The sequence below is a fragment of the Panulirus ornatus genome, chromosome 37 (genome assembly GCF_036320965.1).
Source record: "Panulirus ornatus isolate Po-2019 chromosome 37, ASM3632096v1, whole genome shotgun sequence".
In the NCBI taxonomy this organism is placed as follows: Eukaryota; Metazoa; Arthropoda; class Malacostraca; order Decapoda; family Palinuridae; genus Panulirus; species Panulirus ornatus.
The window spans coordinates 1,632,884-1,650,523 of NC_092260.1; the positions used below are offsets into that span (position 1 = coordinate 1,632,884).

The 17,640-nt window shown below is 39.4% G+C and overlaps 1 protein-coding gene across 2 annotated transcripts; it reads left to right on the forward strand.

Annotated features, from left to right (window-relative positions):
• Positions 1-6,023: 6,023 nt before the first annotated feature.
• LOC139760452 (uncharacterized) lies at positions 6,024-16,855 on the forward strand. 2 transcript variants are annotated; one of them, XM_071683690.1, is made up of 3 exons: positions 6,024-8,042; positions 9,452-9,526; positions 12,461-16,855. In XM_071683690.1, exon 3 carries the CDS (start codon positions 13,981-13,983, stop codon positions 15,574-15,576), a length of 1,596 nt encoding a protein of 531 aa, XP_071539791.1. In that variant the 5' UTR covers positions 6,024-8,042; positions 9,452-9,526; positions 12,461-13,980; the 3' UTR covers positions 15,577-16,855. The 2 variants fall into 2 exon arrangements, with proteins under 2 accessions (XP_071539791.1, XP_071539790.1); XM_071683689.1 differs by lacking the exon at positions 9,452-9,526 and having other exon boundaries at positions 6,028-8,042.
• Positions 16,856-17,640: the final 785 nt, after the last annotated feature.

The window sequence follows — 17,640 nt, forward strand, 5'->3', positions numbered from 1 at the left end:
GCAAAGTCACCCACTTTCCTAATAAATTCCACTGCAATACCATCCACACCCGCTGCCTTGCCAGCTTTCATCTTCCGCAAGGCTTTCACCACCTCTTTTAACCAAACCATTCCCCTTGACCTTCTCACTTCGCACACCACCCTAACCAAAACTCCCTGCATCTGCCACTCTATTATCAAACATATTCAACAAATCCTCAAAAATATTCACTCCATCTCTTTCTCACTTCATCACTACCCATTATCATTTCCACCTTTGCCCCTTCACCAATTTTCCCATTTGTTCTCTTGTCTTATGCACATTATTTACCTCCTTCCAAAACATCTTTTTACCCTCCCTAAAGTTTACTGATACTCTCTCTCTCCAACTCTCATTCGCCCTCATTGTAAATCCATTCTCCTTTCTCTTGACCTCCTGCTGCTTTCTTTTGTACATCTCCCAGTTATTTGCACTCCTTCCTTGTAAGTATCGTCTAAATGCCTCTCTTTTCTCTTTCACTAACAGCTTTACCTCTTCATTCCACCACTCACTACCCTTTCTTATCTGCCCACCTCCCACCTTTCTCATGTTACATGCATCTTTTGCATATGCCATCACTGCTTACCTTAATACATCCCATTCCTCACCTCCTCCCTTCATGTCATTTGCTTTCACCTTTTGCCAATCTCTCTTGGTACCTCCTCACACGTCTCCTTTCCAAGTTCACTGACTCTAACCACTCTCTTCTCCCTGACATTATCTCTTGTAATTGAAAACCCCTACAAATCTTCACATTCACCTCCAGAAGATAGTAATCACTCATCTCATCAGCTGCCTTCTCAGCATATTAACACCCAAGAGTCTCTTTTACATGTCTATCAATTAACATGTAATCTAATAATGCCCTTTGACCATCTCTCCTACTCACATATGTATATGTATGCATATCTCTCTTTTTGCACTGGATATTCCCAATCACCAGTCTTTTTTCAGCACACAGATCCACAAGCTTTTTACCATTTCCTTTCACAACACTGAATATTCCATGTACACCAATTATACCCTCAACTGCCACATAACTCACCTTCGCATTTAAATCACCCATCACTGATACATGGTCTCGTGCACCAAAGCTGTTGACACACTTGCTCAGCAGCTCCCAAAACACTTGCATCTCAAGATCTTTCTTCTCATGACCAGGTGTATAAGCACCAATAATTACCCATCTTTTTCCATCCACTTTCTGTTTTACCTACATCAATGTAGGATTTACTTCCTTATACTCTAGCACACACTCCCACGACTCCTGCTTCAGGAGTAGTGCTACTTCTTCCTTAGCACTTGTATTCTCTCCAACCCCTGACTTTACTCCCAAGACTTTTCCAAACCATTCTTCCCCTTTATCCTTTAGCTTTGTTTCATTCAGAGCCAGAACATCCAGGTTTCTTTCTTCAAACTACCTCTCCTTTTTTCTCATCTTCTTCTCATCCACACACTTTCAGACACCCCAATCTAAGCCTTTGAGGAGGATGAGCACTCCTCGCTTTACTCCTGTTTGCTCTTTTAGAAATTGGAATATAAGAAGGGAAGGTTTCCAGCCCCCCACTCCCACCCCCTTTAGTCAAATTTTACGACACGTGGGGAATACGTGGGAAATATTATTTTTCCAGTATTGAAAATATATGTAAACTTTTCATGTAACCAAAGAGGTGTAATGTCAGTTCTGGATTTGAATTAAGATATTTTGAAAGTGTGTCATTAAACATATCTATGGTACTACTTTCAGCCACTCAGATTGGTAAATCATTCCGTATGTTAGCAATCCTATTGAAGAAAAAGTATTTTGCCTTATTCAAGGTAAAATGTTTGCCCACAAGTTGGTATCCATTGCTATGAGTGAAAGGAGACAAACCTATCCTCATGTAAGTCGTTAGATTGAGATTATGGAAGCCTTAGATAATTTTCAATGGCTGTATAAGATCACCTCTTACCCTATGTTTTCTCTGTTGAATAGATTTAATTCTTGTAGTTAGCTCCCATAGGATTTGTTTCTCAGTCCATGAATTGATTTGGTAGCTTGTCTATACTCTCTCCATTCTGCCTAATAAAGAGACATTGAAATTGAACACAATATTTGAGATGAGGACGCATAAAACGTGTGAATAGTAAGGATGATTTCTCAGGAATTAAATTCGATAGCCCAACCTGTGAATCTAAGAATTTCATTTGCTTTTTAACTGCTTACGTGCCCTGTTTACTTGGCTTCAGATCGCCAGAGATGATTACACTTTGGTCTTTTTCCTCGTTTACCTTTTGTAGTTCTACAAGATTCATACTGTAACTTACCTTTTCATTTTTATTACCAATATGTAAAACATTACTGTTATATGCCACCATAAGATCCCAGCCCATCAGTGTGTTTATGTCCATTTGAAGTTGCAGACATTCAATTTCTGTTGTAGATTTATTTCCCAATTTAGTATCATCTGCAAATTTTGATATATCTTACAATGCAGCCCATTATTATCAGTATCATTGATATATATAAGAAAGAGAAATGGTTCCAAGACAGATCCTTGTGGTACACCACTTGTTACATTTAAACATTCTGAAGCTTGACCATTAATCACAACTCTTTGTTTACGGCTAGTTAAGCAAGTTCTTACCACTGATGTACAACTCCTATCTTTACTTTAATTATTAACCTTTGAAGTGGAACTTTATTGAATGCTTTTTCAAAATCTAAATAGATGACATCAGCTGCTTTCCCTTCACCATACATGTTGATTATATCTTTAAGAAATCAAGCAGATTTGTCAGACATGAACATTTATTATACTTTGTCACTGATTCCTTCGTTAGCAAGGTAGCGCAAGGAAACAGACGAAAGAAATGACACAACCCACCAACATACACATGTATATACATACACGTCCATACAGGCACATATACATACCTATACATCTCAGCGTATACATATGTATACACACACAGACATATACATATATACACATGTACATAATTCATACTGTCTGCCCCTATTCATTCCCGTCGCCACCCCGCCACACATGAAATGAAAACCCCCTTCCCCCACATGTGTGCGAGGTAGCGCTAGGAAAAGACAACAAAGGCCACATTCGTTCACACTCAGTCTCAAGCTGTCATGTATAATGCACTGAAACCACAGCTCCCTTTCCACATCCAGGCCCCACAAAACTTTCCATGGTTTTCCCCAGATGCTTTACATGCCCTGGTTCAATCCAGTGACAGCACGTCCACCCCGGTATACCACATCATTCCCATTCACTCTATTCCCTGGGTGCCTTTCACCCTCCTGCTATGTTCAGGCCCCAGTCACTCAAAATAGTTTTCAATCCATCTTTCCACCTCCAATTTGGTCTCCCGCTTTTCCTCGTTCCCTCCACCTCTGACACATATATCCTCTTTGTCAGTCTTTCCTCACTCATTCTTTCCATGTGACCAAACCATTTCAAAACACCCTCTTCTGCTCTCTCAACCACACTCTTTTTATTACCACACATCCCTTACCCTTTCATTACTTACTCGATCAAACCACCTCACACCACATATTGTCCTCAAACATCCCATTTCTAGCATATCCACCCTCCTTTGCACAACTCTATCTATGGCCATGCCTTGCAACCATATATCATTGTTGGAACCACTGTTCCTTCAAACATACCCATTTTTGCTTTCCAAGATATCATTTTCAACTTCCACACATTTATCAACGCTCCCAGAACTTTCACCTCCTCCCCCACCCTATGATTCACTTCTGCTTCCATGGTTCCATCCGCTGCCAAATCCACTCCCAGATATCTAAAACACTTCACTTCCTCCAGTTTTCTCCATTCAAACTTACCTCCCAGTTGACTTGTCCCTCAACCCTACTGTACCTAATAACCTTGCTCTTATTCACATTTACTCTCAGCTTTCTTCTTTCACACACTTTACCAAACTCAGTCACCAGCTTCTGCAGTTTCTCACCCGAATCAGCCACCAATGCTGTATCATCAGCGAACAACAAGTGACTCACTTCCCAAGCCCTCTCATCCAAAACAGACTGTATACTTGCCCCTCTTTCCAAAACATTTGCAATCACCTCCCTAACAACCCCATCCATAAACAAATTAAACAACCATGGAGACATCACACACCCCTGCCGCAAACCAACATTCACTGAGAACCAATCACTTTACTTTCTTCCTACACGTACACATGCCTTACATCCTCGATAAAAACTTTTCACTGCTTGTAACAACTTACCTCCCACACCATATATTCTTAATACCTTCCACAGAGCATCTCTATCAACCGTATCCTATGCCTTCTCCAGATCCATAAATGCTACACACAAATCCATTCGCTTTTCTAAGTATTTCTCACATCCATTTTTCAAAGCAAACACTTGAACCACACATCCTCTACCACTTCTGAAACCACACTGCTCTTCCTCAATCTGATGCTCTGTACATGCCTTCACCCTCTCAAACAATACCCTCCCATATACTTTCCCAGGAATACTCAACAAACTTATACCTCTGTAATTTGAGCACTCACTCTTATCCCCTTTGCCTTTGTACAATGGCACTATGCAAGCATTCCGGCAGTCCTCAGGCACCTCACCATGAATCATACATACATTAAATAACCTTACCAACCAGTCAACAACACAGCCACCCCCTTTTTTAATAAATTCCACTGCAATACCATCCAAACCCGCTTCCTTGCCGGCTTTCATCTTCCGCAAAGCTTTTACTACCTCTTCTCTGTTTACCAAATCATTCTCCCTAATCCTCCCAATTTGCACACCACCTCAACCAAAACACCCTATATCTGCCACTCTATCATCAAACACATTCAACAAACCAAAACACTCACTCCATCTTCTTATCACATCACCACTACTTGTTATCACCTCTCCATTTCCCTTCTCTCCATCCACTTTCAGGTTTACCCTTCACTGATGTTCCCACATGTTCCCTTGTCTTATGCACTTTATTTACCTCCTTCCAAAACATCTTTTTATTCTCCCTAGAATTTGATGATACTCTATCACTCCAACCCTCATTTGCCCTCTTTTTCGCCTCTTGCACCTCTCTTGACCTCCTGCCTCTTTCTTTTATACATCTCCCAGTCATTTGCATTATTTCCCTGCGAAAATCATCCAAATGCCTCTCTCTTCTATTTCACTAATAATCATTCTTCTTCATCCCACCATCCACTACCCATTCTAATCTGCCCACCTCCCATGCTTCTCATGCCACAATCATCTTTTGCACAAGCCATCACTGCTTCCCTAAATACATCCCATTCCTCCCCCACTCCCCTTACGTCCTTTGTTCTCACCGTTTTCCATTCTGTTCTTAATCTCTTCTGGTGCTTCCTCACACAAGTCTCCTTCCCAAGCTCACTTACTCTCACCACTCTCCCCACCCCAACATTCTCTCTTCTTTTCTGAAAACCTCTACAAATATTCACCTTATCCTCCACAAGATAATGATCAGACATCCCTCCAGTTGCACCTCTCAGCACATTAACATCCAACAGTCTCTCTTTCACACGCCTATCAATTAACACGTAATCCAATAACGCTCTCTGGCCATTTCTCCTACTTACATACGTATGCTTATGTATATCTCTCTTTTTAAACCAGGTATTCCCAATCAACAGTCCTTTTTCAGCACATAAATCTACAAGCTCTTCACCATTACCATTTACAACACTGAACACCCCATGTACACCAATTATTCCCTCAACTGCCACATTACTCAATATTCAAATCACCCATCACTATAACCCAGTCTCGTGCATCAAAACTACTAACACACTCAATCAGCTGCTCCCAAAACACCTGCCTCTCATGATCTTTCTTCTCATGCCCATGTGCATATGCACCAATGATTACCCATATCTCTCCATCCACTTTCAGTTTTACCCATATCAATCTAGAGTTTACTTTCTTACACTGTATCACATACTCCCACCACTCCTGTTAAAGGAGTAGTGCTACTCCTTCCCTTGCTCTTGTCCTTTCACTAACCCCTGACTTTACTCACAAGACATTCCCAAACCACTCTTCCCCTTTACTCTTAAGCTTCGCCTCACTCAGAGCCAAAACATCTGGGTTTATATCCTCAAACATACTACCTATCTCTCCTTTTCTCTCATCTTGGCTACATCCACACACATTTAGACACCCCAGTCTGAGCCTTCAAGGAGGATGAGCACTCCCCGCGTGACTCCTTCTTCTGTTTCCCCGTTTAGAAAGTTAAAATACAAGGAGGTGAGGGTTTCTAGCCCCCCGCTCCCGTCCCCTTTAGTTTCCTTCTACAACACGTGAGGAATGCATGGGAAGTATTCTTTCTCCCCTATTCCCATGGAACAATATCATAGAAAACTATGCTGAGAGTCATTTGTGAAGTAGTGGTTGTATAAGTGGTTTACAATCTTTTTCCGAATGATGGTTTCCATAAGTTTTCCAACTACAGATGTTAAGATGATTGGATGATAATTACAGGCAGTGATTTAGGGCCTTTTTTTAAAATGGATGGGTGTTACATTGTCAAACTTCCATTCCTGTGGAACTTTACCCATAGCAAGTGACTCACTGAAGAGAGAAGTCAAGGTCTTTAACTATAATTTTTTGCCTTTTTTCATCATCCTCAGATTTACTTATCTAGAATAGACCTGCTGTTTCATTTCATTTAGTGATGGTGTTATAGCTTCAACTTTTATATTTGTGTGTCATAGAATTTTTTCTTCTCTTAGCATTAGAACTGGATTCATAATTTGTATCTTTACATGTAAATGCAGATACAAAATTCATTTAAAATCTTTGCCATGTCTTTGTTTTTGTGAACCAAATCACCATTTTCAGTTATTAATGGACCAATTGACTGGGTAATGATTCTCTTGCTTCTAACATACTCATAAAGCTCCCTTTGGTTTCTTTTTCTGTTTTCAATAACATACACTTCACTTTAATGTTTACTTTGACTTATGAGTCTTAGTTTCTCTTTGTAGACTTGCATAATTTGCTCAGTCAAGCTGGTCTCTTTGAGCTTCTAATGGATTGCTCACTCAGACAATGTCACAGTTAAATTTTAGTTTCACATTGGAAAAATACCATCTTCTGCTTGTTGGCACAGATGTTCCCTCCACTGCTTTGAACATTTTACTGAAGCTTTCCCAAGCTTCGTCCATATTGCTTTCATTTATATTATCATCCCAAGTTTGCCTGTCAAGAGCAATGCAAAGACCTTTAAAATTGGCAAGTCTGAAATTAGGTATATGTTTATGATTATCATGTTGGCCAGCAGCATTACAGGCAATGTAGAAAGTTGTCTCAAAAGCGATATGCCGGTCATCACTTGTGCCAAGTTTTTCAATGACTTCAACATTGTCAATGTGAGCCTCTTTCTTTGTAGTTAAAACTAAATCTAATGTATTCTTCTCACATGTGGGTTTATCATTTAGGTATAATAGGGCACTACCAAGCCCACAATGGTATGTTAAAATCTCCTACTATGATCAAATTGTTTTTATTGTTAATTTTTGTTACATGATCATATAGTTTTTTATTTACCTCTGGTGTGGCTCTGCTGGGGGACTATAAACCAATCCTACTGTTATTTTCTTTTGAAACTTTGATTTTTACAAAAATGAAGACACTTTTATCAGCAGCAACAACATTTTTTAGCACAGGATTTAGATAAACTCTAACATAGAGCAAGACAGCAATGCATTCTTTATCTCCCCCTACCATTGTTAAATACAGTGTACTCAGATTTTCCATTTTCGTCAAGGAATTCTCTATTTCTAATGTCTAGCCACGATTTTGAAATTCCAAGTATATTTTGATTTTTACCAGAACTGTTTTTTCTTAACTCTGAGAATTAACATAGAACATTGTGATACATAACAGACTTTTCATTGATATTTTTACCTACAGCAGTGGGGAGCCCACCTACGTGAACAGTTGCCTGAACTTGAACAATCCCGTCCTGTTTGCTATCTACCTTGGGTCCTGCTTTCACCTGGTAAGTCATTTCATGCCCTTCTATTCTGCCTTTTCCCCAACCTGCCTCATTCCCAAAGCTGGTACCAGCTGACATCCTGCCATGTACCCATATCGGCCTGTCTCCTAACGCTGCGTGTGACATAACCTTCTCTACCTGAGCATTGACCACTGGGTGTTCGAAGAGTTCCCAACTTTTCTTGTTTCGATCCTGTGTCAGGTGTCTGACCTCTAGTTTACCCATTTTGCCATGTTCCCTCATATCTTGAATCTCTTTTTCGGTTTTCCTATGTGCTGAGTATGTCTATCAAGAAAGAGCCTTCTATTCTCATCTAACATATACTAAGATGGGCTTTCCCTACTCCATTCAAGTGGAGTCTACCCTTGGTAAAGAGGCTTCTGTCTTGGCTACAATGATCCCATAAATCCATACAAAACACATTTTCTTCCTCCTCCCTTCAGAGCCTCAGTTCTACTGTTTATCCCCAGAAATCTTCTGGTGGTACAAGGATTTACATCATATCTGGGCTGTAAATCATCACATGGCTCTCTTTGAACTTACATATAAGGTTCCTGGACTTCAATGAAACTTCTGGTTTCCCATGGACTGCATTGCTTGTCCTGAGCTGGACAACACACATCGGGAGTGTTGGAGAGAATGTCGTCAAAAGTCCCGAGAATATCTTTCAATTTAGCACCAAGTAAGCACAGATATTTCCTCCTCTTCCTCTTGATACAGACCTCCTGGTCCTGATCCCTAACTGAGGAATTCCCAACCAGAACAATGCTTCCATGATCCTGTATTGCAACCCCACAATTAGCTAAACCTATTCTGAAGCAGAATCTCCCTTTCCTGAACTTCTTCAAGTCAAAAAGTTTTCCTTGTAGGCTGGAAGATATATTCATTATCTACTTTCATCTCCACAGTAGCCAAGCTATCTGTTAAGATCTTTACAGATAGCCAACATGTAACAGTTAAGATGGCTAAATTTTGGAGTAGGTGCCATTGTATGTATCATAGTGGTAAACTAGGAGCTCAGGATAAGCAGGTCACCCATCTCTTGCCATCGACTTTCATTTTTACCCTCATCAGTGTAAAGCTCACTTCCTTACACTCTCTCACACACTCCACATCTGCTCCAGCAGTAGTGCTTTACCTTCTTTATATCTCATCTTCACCTTTACCCTTGAGTTTTGTTTTGCTCACAACCAGAACATCCAGGTTTATATCCTCCTGCATTATCTCTCCTTTCTTCTCATCTTGGGCCTCTGAGGAGGATGAGAACTCCCCACTTGACTGCTTCTGTTCCATCTTCTAGAAAATGAAATTCAAGAAGGGAAGGGTTTCCAGCCCCCTGCTCCCACCCCTTTAGTAATTTTTCTATGACATACAGGGAATACAGAGGTAAAATTTTTTCTCCTATACCCCAGGTGAGAGTAAGTGAGCTTGGAAAGGAGACTTGTGTGAGGAAGTACCTGGAGAGACTGAGTACAGAATGGAAAAAGGTGAGAACAAAGGATTTAAGGGGAGTGGGGGAGGAATGGGATGTATTTAGGGAAGCAGTGATGGCTTGTGCAAAAGATACTTGTGGCATGAGAAGCATGGGAGGTGGGCAGATTAGAAAGGGTAGTGAGTGGCGGGATGAAGAAGTAAGATTATTAGTGAAAGAGAAGAGAGAGGCATTTGGACAATTTTTGCAGGGAAATAATGCAAATGACTAGGAGGAGGTCAAGAGAAGGGTGTAAGAGGTGAAAAAGAGGGCAAATGAGAGTTGGGGTGAAAGAGTATCATTAAATTTTAGGGAGAATAAAAAGATGAATAAAAAGACAAGGGAACAAGTGGGAACATCAGTGAAGGGGGCTAATGGGGAAGTGAAAACAAGTAGTGGTGATGTGAGAAGGAGATGGAGTGAGTATTTTAAAGGTTTGTTGAATGTGTTTGATGATAGAGTTGCAGGTATAGGGTGTTTTCATCGAGGTGGTGTGCAAAGTAAGAGGGTTAGGAAGAATGATTTGGTAAACAGAGAAGCGGTAGTAAAAGCTTTGCGGAAGATGAAAGCCGGCAAGGCAGCGGGTTTGGATGGTATTGCAGTGGAATTTATTAAAAAAGGGGGCGACTGTATTGTTAACTGGTTGGTAAGGTTATTCAAAGTATGTATGACTCATGGTAAGCAGAATGCTTGTATAGTGCCATTGTACAAAGGCAAAGGGATGAAAGTGAGTGCTCAAATTACAGAGGTATAAGTTTGTTGAGTATTCCTGGTAAATTATATGGGAGGGTATTGATTGAGAGGGTGATGGCATGTACAGAACATCAAACTGGGGAAGTGCAGTGTGGTTTCAGAAGTGGTAGAGGATGTATGGATCAGGTGTTCGCTTTGAAGAATGTATGTTAGAAATACTTAGAAAAGCAAAAGGATTTGTATGTATCATTTATGGATCTGGAGAAGGCATATGATAGAGTTGATAGAGATGCTCTGTGGAAGGTATTAAGAATATATGGTGTGGGAGGCAAGTTGTTAGAAGCAGTGAAAAGTTTTTATCGAGGATGTAAGGCATGTGTACGAGTAGGAAGAGAGGAAAGTGATTGGTTCTCAGTGAATGTAGGTTTGCAGCAGGGGTGCATGATGTCTCCATGGTTGTTTGATTTGTTTATGGATGGGGTTGTTAGGGAGGTGAATGTAAGAGTTTTGGAAAGAGGGGCTAATATGCAGTCTGTTATGGATGAAAGAGCTTGGGAAGTGAGTCAGTTGTTGTTCGCTGATGATACAGCGCTGGTGGCTGTTCGGGTGAGAAACTGCAGAAGCTGGTGACTGAGTTTGGTAAAGTGTGTGAAAGAAGAAAGCTGAGAGTAAATGTGAATAAGAGCAAGGTTATTAGGTACAGTAGGGTTGAGGGACAAGTCAATTGGGAGGTAAGTTTGAAGGGAGAAAAACTAGAGGAAGTGAAATGTTTTAGATACCTGGGAGTGGATTTGGCAGCGGTTGAAATCATGGAAGTGGAAGTGAATCATAGGGTGGGGGAGGGGGTGAAAGTTCTGGGAGCATTGAAAAATGCATGGAAATCGAGAACATTATCTTGGAAAGCAAAAATGGGTATGTTTGACGGAATAGTGGTTCCAACAATGTTATATGGTTGCAAGGTGTGGGCTATAGATAGAGTTGTGTGGAGGAGGGTGGATGTGCTGGAAATGATATGTTTGAGGACAGTATGTGGTGTGAGGTGGTTTGATCAAGTAAGTAATGAAAGGGTAAGAGAGATGTGTGGTAATAAAAAGAGTGTGGTTGAGAGAGCAGAAGAGGGCATTTTGAAATAATTTGGTCACATTGAGAGAATGAGAGAGGAAAGAGTGACAAAGAGGATGTATGTGTCAGAGGTGGAGGGAACGATGAGAAGTGGGAGACCAAATTGGAGGTGGAAAGATGGAATGAAAAATATTTTGAGTGATCGGGGCCTGAACATGCAGGAGGGTGTGCAAGGAATAGAGTGAATTGGAACGATGTGGTAAACCGGGGTCGACGTGCTGTCATTGGATTGAACCAGGGCATGTGAAGCGTCTGGTGTAAACCATGGAAAGTTTTGTGGGGCTTGGATGTGGAAAGGGAGCTTTGGTTTTGGTGCATTATACATGACAGCTAGAGACTGAGTGTGAACGAATGGGGCCTTTGTTGTCTTTTCCTAGCGCTACCTCGTGCACATGCGGGGGAGGGGTTTGTCATTTCATGTGTGGCGAGGTGGCAATGGGAATGACTAAGGGCAGACAGTATGAATTATGTACATATATATGTATATGTGTATGTGTGTATATATATATATGTATACATTGAGATGTATATGTATGCTTGTGGACGTGTATGTATATACATGTGTATGTGGGTGGGTTGGGCCATTCTTTCGTCTGTTTCCTTGCGCTACCTTGCTAATGCGGGAGACAGCGACAAAGTATGATAATATTGATAATAATAAAATTAGATATACATCATTATGTTTAGGGTGTGATCTCCATATAACAGTATTTCATATTACTGAAGTTAAATGCATGATTTATATCTGAAAAGCTTCATATTTGGGGCAAGGTTTCTGTATATTATTAACTTATTATTATGGTATTCATATATGTGTAACTTTAACACTTAAAGTTACACATCTCTGTAAGTTGTTAGAATTTGACTCTGAAAGTGTATGCATCTTTTTATCATTATTATTTGATGTTAGTGACATCATCTGTACTTGTCTGCAATACATAATGTTGAGGATAACCCCCCATTTTAGTGTTTACACCAAATGTCAGAAATTTAGGTTCAGTTGATATTGACTACCTCATATGGTAAGCATAGCATACAAAATTTTTATGTTCACTTGTTGACAGCCCTTGATACAAGTGTTCCCTCTGTTACCCTCAACAAATAATGTAAATGTTTATTCTTCTGCCTTTGGCAGCACAAGAACATAGGATGAGCTTTCAAGCATTCCTGAATGACAAGCTGGCACAAGAACGATGGATAATAGTTGTAGCAGTATGAAGAGCCTTACTACAGCATTCAACAGTTATAGTCATATACGAACAGCTGAAGCAACATCAATAACTGACATTGTAATTGTTAGATCATCAATATCATCATCATTGTCATCATCATCATCATCAGAAAGACATCAATGACAGTAAAAGTATACAGCAACAGTGATATTTGGAGCAGTATGAACACCATTGATAAGAACGGTAGAGTAACAGTAAGAGTTTGCAATAACTAACAACAGAGGCAGTAGGAACACCAGTGATAACATCAGTGAAGTAACTGTAAGAATATATAGCAACACTAAGAACTGAGGCAGTAGGAACACCAGTGATAAGAGCAGTGAAGTGACAGTAAGGGGTTGTAGTGATAATGATAATGAATTAAGCTTATGAGTATACAGCAACAATAACAATAGAGGCAGTAAGGACAGCATTGATAACAACAGTGAAGGAAAAATGATAGTGTTCAGCAACAGTGACAATAGAAGCAGTAGGGACACCATTGATAACAATATTGAAGTGACATTAGGATAAAAATGAAATATAAACTATAAATACAAAGTTAAAAGAACCTAAGGAAAAGATTTCCCATAATGAGAAGGACCATAGCTCATGTTTAGTACAATTAACCTTTTCAATATATTTATCAAAATATAATTGGTTTCATTTCTCTATGACAAGGATTATTAATGGTAGTTAGTAAAATGAAAGTTCTAATTTTATGGTAGTAAGACATTTTGCAGTTCATTCTTTCTCAAAAGTCAACTTACTACTTGACATACTTAAATTCATACAATTACCGTGTGTCTCTTATTTACAATCATTACCCTTTCTGTAAAAGGCCCTGACATGAATACTGGATTGATGTATCATGTATGTAGAGACAAGACTCTTAAGAGGTACATAGACATTCCTGTCTCAATTAGGTGGTTGAAGGATTATTTTTTAAAGGAAAAAGTTAGATTATTGATGTTGATTACAAAATGGGAAGTCTTAATGTTAACCACTTTTTACAGACTTTATGCAAAGAAGTAAACAGTCAACTAAAATATGAATGCAGAGACTTTGCAACAGTGGTGATATAAAGTAGACTAAGGGGAATGTAGACTGTAATCCAGGATGACTTATGTTTTGCAGGCAGTGATGTGTCACTGTAGATGATAGAGCAGAAAATCAGGCCATATATGAACTTACAGTAGAAAATATGCTTCAGACCGACCAGAGGATGCTGTGTGCTTCACTGCACTGTGAGCATTTCATCTTGATACAGTTGATCCTGGGCTGAGTTTAGATTTGTGCTCCATTCACTGATCTTGTATAAGTCTTACCCATCACACCAGCTGGGATCATGTACTCCACCTCTAATGTACACTCACTGAGCATCTTAGGCTTTCTGGGGCAGTAGCTGTGCTTTGCAGTATTGTTATTTTATAAGGGTGTATATATGATGGAGAGTAAACAAGTGGAGTGTTCACAATGCAACAAAACATTCTTAAAGAAGTCTGTCATGAAAGGGAATATCCTCACACACATGGATGAGAGAGCTTTCAGATGTTCACAGTGCCAGAAAAGATTTATCCAACATTGTGAACTTAGTGAATGTAAGAAAATTCATACAAGTGAGAAGCAGTTTGAATGTTCACTGTGCCAAAAAGCCTTTTCTCGAAGAAGTAACTTTGTGCAGCACGTGGCAGTTCACATGAGTGAAAAGAAGGCATACAATTGTACACATTGCCAGAAGAGTTTCACCAGGCAGAGTCATTTAGTGCAGCACATGACTGTACACACAGGAGAGAAGCAATATGAGTGTTCACTTTGCCCAAAGACCTTCTCCTGGAAGAGTGCTTTAGTGTGGCACATGGCTGTTCATTCTGGAGAGAAGCCATTTGGCTGTTCACATTGCCAGAAGACATTTTTCCGGAAGGGTGAGTTAGTGAAGCACATAATAGTTCATTCAGGAGAGAAACAATATGAATGCCCCCATTGCCGAAAGGCATTCTTCCAGAGGAGTCATTTAGTGCAGCATCTGATTGTTCATACTGGAGAGAAGCCATATGAATGTTCACAGTGCCGAAAGGCCTTCTCCCGGAAAGGAGTTTTAATGCGGCACTTAACCGTTCATACAGGAGAGAAGCCATATGAATGTTCTCATTGCCAAAAGACATTCTCTGAGAGGAGTACCTTAGTGAAGCACATGCCAATTCATACAGGAGAAAAGCCATACGAATGTTCACTGTGCCAAAAGAGCTTCTCTCGAAAGGGTGATTTAGGGAAGCACATGACTGTTCATACAGGAAAAAAGCCATATGAATGTTCACATTGCCAGAAAGGATTCTCCCAGAAGAGTCATCTAGTGCGACACATGACTGTTCATACAGAAGAGAAACCATACAAATGTTCATGTTGCCAGAAGACTTTCTTCCATAACAATAGTTTGGTGGGCAACATGACTGTTCAGGCAGGAGAAAAGCTATATGAATGTTCTTACTGCCAAAGGAGTCGTTTAGTGAAGCAAATGGATGTTCACACAGGAGAGAAACCATATGAATGTTCACACTGCCAAAAGACTTTCCCTCAGAAAGTTGATTTAATGGACCATATGACAGTTCATACAAGAGAAAAGCCATATGAATGCTCAATTTGCCAAATGGCCTTCTCCAAGAAATGTAATTTGATGAGACACATGACTGTTCACACTGGGGAGAAACCATATGAATGTTCATATTGCCAAAAGACCTTCACCCAGAAGGGTGGTTTAATGGCCCACCTCAGTGTTCACACAGGGGAGAAGCCGTATGAATGTTCAAACTGTAAAAAGAGCTTCTCCCGTAAGAGTAATTTAGTGCATCACATGGTTGTTCACACAGGAGAGAGGCCATACGAATGCTCACAGTGCCATAAAACTTTCTCCCGGAAGGGTGACTTAGTTAAGCATATGATTATTCATACAGGAGAGAGGCCATATGAATGCTCACATTGCCAAAAGACCTTTTCCAGGAAGGGTGATATAGTGCGGCACATGATTGTCCATGCAGGATGAAAACCACATGAATGTTCAAAAGTGCCAAAAGACTTCCTTCATGCAGTATATTACTGTATATAGAGGGAAGAAGTTTATTCAAATGTTCATAGTGTCAAAAGACACTTCTGTGATGAGATGATGTCTTTCCTTTGTAGATATGAATATGATATCTCGCTTGATGGTAAAGTCTGATGGAAATGATCTTTAATTCCTCAAGAAAACTGAGATGGATGATCTTGGCATTGTTAAAGATTAGTGTAAGTGTTGTAAGTTCATCTATAGGGAAGATGAAAACCTTTCTTGCACTCGTAAGTATAGATGTGGTGACCAAGATAACTCCTGATTAAATCAAAGAAGTATGGAATTATACACATAATGAACTAAGAACTCAGAAAAGATATTTAGGTAAAAGGTTTATGTAAGATTACTGTTCACTTACATTTTGTATGCTGACTCATTTTGGGAAGTAGTTCTGGCATCAGAAATTATTGGAATGGTAATTGGATAGTTATCAGTTCATTTACTTTTATTCCTTGACATACATTATGAATATTAGTATTAGTATTAAAGCTGTGTGAGTTATTTGAACATGGCAACTGGGACGATATATTTTCAAGAACAAAGACGAGACAAGACCTGTTATTAATGCAAATAACTAAGGTTTTTTTGAAGAAAAGTCAGCATTGCCACATTTTAAGATCACATTTAACTGTTAGAACTTGCTTAGATTTCAGGTTTATATTATTTCATGCTATTGATGTAAGTGTACTTTACGTTGGGTTTTGTGCTCATTACTGATCCCAGAATTGCAAATAGAATTATTTTTCTGTTAAAGATAAATCCAAATGATAGAGGAAAGTAATTTTTTCTGCCATGATTAAGTTGCATGTCATTCAAATTGCCTTTGAAAGTTTTAACACTTTAGAATATAAGGATAACAGAGCAGTTACATATGTATATATGCACCCTATGTTGAAAAGTTTCTGGGGTCTTTGTGCTGATATTACTGTATTACTTACTTTACTCATAGACAACTTGAATACTTGACCTCATATTTTTCTCTTAAGCTGGATTTATCCAGATCAACAGGACCGTTGTAAGCCGTCTCTTTACTGTTTAGTTTGATTATCCTATTTTTCTTTTCTTACTGTCTCCTTCATCCATTAGCACATAATATTCCTCAGTATATATACTTTTTAAGACTATGTGAATTGGATATTCCTAATGTATTGTGAAAGGACAAATTTCTGATTGTCATAACAAGTCTTTCCATTCTTTCTACTTGCTGCCAAGATGATATATTTTGTTTCTTTATCCATTCAGAACTGCGAAGCTTAATGTAGATATGATCTTGCGAATACCAGACAGTGTTTAAAGATGACTCAGAACTGTTACTAACTTTTAAATGTAAAGACAAGTAACTTCTTATCTGTGTTATGTGAAATATTACTTGTTTGCCTTCATGTAAGTTTTCAGTAACCATTTCTCTTAGATACTTTTTAAGTGATGTTTTATTGGTTTTCATTCATTCCAGTGGGGAAATAATACTTTTTAAGCCTTCCCAGTGGAAGATGCAAAACAGTTCTCAAAATTAGGTTGCATTAATTACTTCTCCTTTACAAATAGGTGATTGAAATACTCTGATAGAGCTTTTATTTCATTTTTTGTACTTGATTGTTGTCCCTTGCATTCGCGAGGCTGCTCCATGGACAGACAAAGAAAGGCCACATCCTGTCACATCCATTCTCCCGCTGTCATATATAATGCACTGAAAACAAAGTTTCCCGTCAAGGCCTCATAGACCTTTGACAGTATGTCGATCATTATAAACCCCAGCCTTTCCAATTCACTCCATCCCATACTTGCTTTTCACCCTCCTGCATGTTCAGGCCCCAATCACTCAAAATGATTTTCTTTCCAACCTTCCATCTCCAATTTGGTCTGCCTGTTCTCCTTGTTCTTTCCATTTTTGACACATTTCATCTTTGTCAACCTTTCCTCACTCATTTTTTCCACATGTCCAGACCATTGCAGCAAACCTTCTTCACTTCTATCAGTCAAAATCTTTTTATTACCACACAT

Bases quoted from the DNA above. Each gene is read 5' to 3' on its own strand.
- LOC139760452 (XM_071683690.1), top strand. From the start codon at position 13,981: ATGATGGAGAGTAAACAAGTGGAGTGTTCACAATGCAACAAAACATTC.